The sequence below is a fragment of the Chanos chanos genome, chromosome 5 (assembly GCF_902362185.1).
Source record: "Chanos chanos chromosome 5, fChaCha1.1, whole genome shotgun sequence".
Classification (NCBI taxonomy): Eukaryota; Metazoa; Chordata; class Actinopteri; order Gonorynchiformes; family Chanidae; genus Chanos; species Chanos chanos.
In genome coordinates this window covers 22,875,677-22,881,373 of record NC_044499.1, presented here as the reverse complement: position 1 = coordinate 22,881,373, position 5,697 = coordinate 22,875,677, and the positions used below count along the sequence as shown (strand labels likewise).

Below are 5,697 nucleotides of genomic sequence, written 5' to 3'. Positions count from 1 at the left end.
GGGAAAATGGTGTGGAGAAGAATGGCCAGACTGTTTAGCTCATGGCGAGATTGTCCATCAACAGACGGATGAGAGACGTCCCTCCTGCTGAACCAGAACACTCTTGATCTGGGTTCTCCCACAATAACGATTAGTTCCCATTACAGTACCGAGAACTTTGTGTATCTAACCATTATATGTGTCCAAACATAGTACATTTTGTTCAGCATTACATCTACAATGAGTGTTGCTGTCTTAAGCTTCTGAAAGGCTGCTAACAAAGGTCAAGTCTTGGTCAAGATGTTGGTGGGAAGCTGATCAGTCATTGGTTTGGTACATTGCAACAAAGTCCACATTTCTAGATAACGTTAGTGAATCTGGCCTTATGTCTTCTGAACAATATGACATTTCCTATAATGCTGCATAAAGAGTTTAAAACCATTGTTTCAAATTTTACAGCTGAATCTCTTTCAGCAATGAATCTATATATTGCAGATGGTACAACGAGTTGATCATTTTAGGTCCACCAGTTCACAGTTGTGCTCATATGCAGGTAATATGGTTTTGACAGGTTTGCAGTCTGATTATGGTAATTCATATTTGTGGACGTAGCAAATGCTCACTTACACTTTTTTAACTTGACGGATGATTGCATTTCCTGTGGCAAACTGTTCTGAATTGCTTTCAAATAAGTTTGCACACAAATACAAGGTGTGTTATCTCTGAGGTATAGACTTTGGGAAAATAAACTGTATGGGGAAGGGGTCATTTTAGCAAAGCAGGAGACACATAGGCTATGATTAAGGGTCTCATTAGATTTCACAGATTGTTTGAATACTTATGACCTGACTTAAATAAACAGTTATGAACCCAGCAAAAACACAAAAGGAAGGAGACATTTAATTAATGTACATGAGGGGTCAAAACCTTTTGTAACTTGTCATTTGTTTTATATTTGTTTCATATATAGATAAGCTTCATTTTTATCATATGCAGTGAAAGGATTACAAAGTGCCTTTTACAAAAATATTTTTATAAATCAAGGCTTGTACTAAATGCTGGTAAGATTATAGTAATGGTCTTCTTGGGGTTGAAGAAGGTAGCTGAGCAGAAATGACCTGCCTCCAGGTTTCTTTTTAGAAACAAAATCTTGCTTTTCTTTTAGTGTTTTTCTTTTCTTTTAGGAGAAAGTAATAGCTATCAAGCTCATTAGCTAATTCAAGCTATCACAGTGCTTGACATATGAAGCAAACATGCCTATGCATACTTTTCAGAAATGTTACATTCTGTTTCCATCTAGTCTTATGTCTGATTTCTGTTCTTATACTCATTATTACATTATTGTACAAACTGGGTTGTTTTCCCTGCACACCTGCAGAATGAACCAGTGTTGTTCATATTATTTATGAAGTTTACCTTACCTACGCACCTTGTTCATTTCTCAAATCACCAAGAAGTACAAACTTCCACTGCAAGCCTAATATTCCCCATACCCAAGCTATGTTTGGTTTTTTTTTTTGGGGGGGGGGGGGGGGGGGGGGGTTGTTAAAAAAATCGATTAAAGAATGGCCCAACATTGAACTTAACAGTTTTATGGTTTAAAGTAGTGGATGAAACAATGGTCTGTTTAAGAGTCTCTTTAAATGCCCCTCTTTACATGTAGCCACTGGGTGTAATGAAAACGTTTGTGTAAATGAAAAAATTGGGGAATCATTTCAGTGTCTGGCATGTTTATACAAGCTGCCACACAGTGACACCGCTCACATTTCATCATTCATCTTGTTTTCAGCGCAATGCTCATGGAACTCTATGTCCGCAAGCCAGTCTATTGTGTTTACACAAAAGTCTATTAGCGATGACCACGATATAAACACTTACAGCCGCTCGCGACTTGGACATATGGCTACCACTACCGCAGGGTGCCGAAAAACAGACTTAGGACTTGTACATGTCAAACATACAAGTGTTTTTTTACTCCTCTCTTGGGAGTATTGGTGTCATACTGTGCACTTCGATTTCCCCTCTTGCTTCCACAAGTGTTTTTTTAAAACTTTCCCATCCAGCATCACATTTTCAGGTGTACAAGACCGATGTCACATTTTATTACCTCTATGGTTATCTGACCTGCCTATGTAAGTAAACAGAAAACGAACAGTACAGCCCTTAGAGCTGCTTTTTAAGTGTAAAGTCGTTTAAAGAATGTAAAATAACCATACACAACACTTCAAACTCACAGCAAATTTTAATTACAAACCCTGTAAATAAAATGCAGGTGCATACAGATGAAAGCATGCGGTTTATACTCGTGAATAGTTTTAGTGTATGTTATTTTTATTTTACTTTTGTGTAATGCTGTAGAACACTGTCATCAGTCTTAAACTGTTTTATTTAGTGACATTTTGTTCGTAATTTTTCTACGAATACATTCTAGTGTTTTGATGCGATCTATCAATCTTCGAGAATGAACTCTTTGGCACTGTAGAATCTATTACCCACCAGTGGACGTGATCCGCGTAACCAACGAAATTCTACAGTCTAAGTGTTTTCCCCCTATGCCTGTTATCCGTTGTTGTGATTGGTCCAAAGTTACGATGTGAATGAAACCTCGAGGGATTTTACAGGAGCTGAGAACGGAGGGGCGCAATTAAGATGATCGACGGAGAGGAGGCTGTTTTTACAGGGTAGTGGCAAAGCGTTCCTTGTAGCGTTACGTGCGCGTTAGATGTCACCATACAGATTATTTTAATGAAGAAATATTATATTTGTAGAGTCAAATCAACTCCTTTTTTGGCCACTGTTTGTTTGGGTATCTGGAAAACAACACCTGGCAAATTCACAAAAATTCACTCGCCAGATAAAAGGATACTTTACAATTTGGAGGAATATTTCGTAAAAGTCGACAATGCCTGCTGACATCGTGGAGAAAACGTCCTCTTCTCCTGTTGCCGCAACCCCAGCCAATTTGAGCACAACTCCCGAGAAACCCAAGACAGCTTCGGAGCACAGAAAGGTACCAAAAGACAAAAAGCCAAAAGAAAAGTGAGGTGTAGTGTCTAACAAATTCTTGACACTGAATATTTCTCTCTCTCTCTCTCTCTCTCTCTCTATTTAAGTCGTCAAAACCTATTATGGAGAAGAGAAGACGCGCGCGTATCAACGAAAGTTTATGTCAGTTGAAGATTCTCATATTGGATGCCCTGAAGAAAGATGTGAGTTCGAATCAAGTTATGGATGTCCCCGCATCCAGTTAAATTACCTCTGTGTGATGATGTGTATCGAAACATGTTTCCATTTCGAATGCTCTGCTGCTAAACGTAGATTATCCTCAATTTATCTTTTTTGCCTGCAGACCTCGAGACATTCTAAACTTGAAAAAGCAGATATTCTTGAGATGACAGTTAAACATCTCAGAAGTTTGCAGCGCATGCGGATGAATGGTAAGTTTGGGTCTTTGAAGCTAAATATCGGAATGACCCCTTACTCCTAATAAAAAGCGTTGTTGTTTAATCTTGTTCAAACTGCATTACATCTGCCGTTGTGAAAAGACTGGGCTGTTGGTGTGTGTATTGTATTTGAAGAATATCCGGTTTTTTTTATTCTGCAGGTGCGTCAAATACGGACCTCACAGCGCTTGGCAAATACAGTGCCGGATTCAGCGAATGCATGAATGAAGTCACTCGATTTTTGTCGACCTGTGAAGAGGTTAACGCTGAAGTCAGGACTCGGCTACTCGCACATTTGACCGCATATGTCTCGCAAATGAACGCCCTAAATTATTCAACTCACCAACACATGGTCGCGTGCGCTCCACAACCGCTATTCGCACAACCTGTGGTACACGTTTCTTGTCCTTCACAGCAACTAAATAATGTGTCTCGCAAAATTGGCTCCCTACCAGCCGCCTCGAAACTGTACAGTGGTTTGCAGATTGTCTCGGCCTGTGATGGAAGTTTTGCTTTCTTAATTCCTAGTCCAGCGATTGTAAACCTCAGCGCGCAACGAAACCAGCCACTTTCAGTCGACGTGTCTCCGGGCGCACAAATAGGGGCTCTTGATTCTGTTTGGAGACCATGGTGAAGGTCTTTTGTATTACAGTAATGGAGGTTTACAGAAAGTAGCATTTTATTCATTAAAGTAGGAAATGTTCAGAGCATTCATATAAATATTCTCTGTTTTATTTTAAAACCTTTCAGTGTTTCAAATGCTTCTGACTGTGAACTGACACTGTGATCTGAAATTGTAAATATGTAGACTATGTGTTCTGATTTTTTGTATGTTTTACAGTGTAATTTCTATGTCCTTTTTTGGAAGAGAAAAATAAATATATATTGAACCGAATCAATTGAATGTATGTGCACTGACGGAATCATATTTAAAACACGTCGTCTTGTCATTTTTAGTCACTACAGAACAGAAATTAAGTGCATCTGTTTTAGTCAACTAAAGAAACACAACATGGTGTAATATGACACAGCTATTCTGTAATTCTTGAAGTACACAAAATTATAATTTGCCCAGTAATCCAATAATCTGAAATGTTTCCTGTATATTTTCCCTTAGCCTTGAAAACCATCAGTTCTTGTTACCTTGTCAGTGTTTTTTGGCATAGATGACTATTTAACCACAATGAGAAGGACAATACAAAAAAAATTACAGAATTTAGATGCCGTATCAAAATGCACCTCAGTGAAACAAGAGCTCACTTTGGCACTGTGGATGGAACACGTCATTCATTTTAGATTAATTTCACATTTATTTTGCATACCTAAGCAAAAACAAAAATCTTAAAAAAACTCAACCAACCAACCAAACAAAAACAACTATCCTCTTGTTTAAATACATCTGATACTTGACTGATGGGGCAGAGGACTGGAGGTGACTGGGATCCAGTTGGCATGATTAGCCTGATTTGTCTCTGCCCAGGATTGTTCCATGCGCCTGTATCGGATTATCTATGCATGATAGTTGACTATCTGACACAGGGACCAGACATACACAGAAAAAAACAACATTTTCCTCTCTCAGGAATATTAGTGCTGTGAGCCCCTTGTGCTTAGATTCAGGTTCAGAGTCTTTTGCGGTAATTTAGAGGATTACTGAATGTCAGCCATGATAACGTAAAAAAATACACATGCAGTCACAATATTTTAGGCTGTTTTATTTTTAAGAACACAGCCAGTCTATATTCAGTGCCTTTCTTTCACTCTTTACTTCTCTCCGTCCCTCCCCTCACCCTCTCTCTCTCTCTCTCTCTCTCTCTCTTCTTAATAGGCTGTGGAAATGTGATGCAAATTGTTCCTCTTCAGGCTCTAACAGCTTTGTAAAATACTATCACATAGGTGTGAGTGGCTGATGCCACAGTGAACCTGTTTTGAATATTTAATTAACAAATAGAAAAGGGGTGGATTCTGACCACATGACCAGTCATCATGAGCATTGATGACGCCTGATGATGTTTAACCTTCCTGGTTTAACCATCTCTGATCAGTCACTGCTGAATTTTCTCTTTTTCTCTCGCTGTTTTGCTCTGTTTTCTTTATTAGAGTGTTTTACTTCTTTATACATGTAATAACTATCTCTGAACAGGTGCAGTCAGTTAACAGTCAGATTTGAGTCATTTTACACGAAGTGACATTTCCTCAGATATTCCAAACACATGTATACACTTCATCACATATGGGTATTCATAAAAACACAGCTACATTGTTTCTGAAATGT

The 5,697-nt window shown here is 38.6% G+C and overlaps 1 protein-coding gene across 1 annotated transcript; it reads left to right on the top strand.

Moving 5' to 3' along the window:
- The first annotated feature begins 2,881 nt into the window (after positions 1–2,881).
- Positions 2,882–4,056, top strand: LOC115812919 (transcription factor HES-1-A-like). The gene is made up of 4 exons (XM_030775477.1): positions 2,882–2,989; positions 3,093–3,188; positions 3,329–3,416; positions 3,584–4,056. Exons 1-4 carry the CDS (start codon positions 2,882–2,884, stop codon positions 4,054–4,056), a joined length of 765 nt encoding a protein of 254 aa, XP_030631337.1.
- Positions 4,057–5,697: the final 1,641 nt, after the last annotated feature.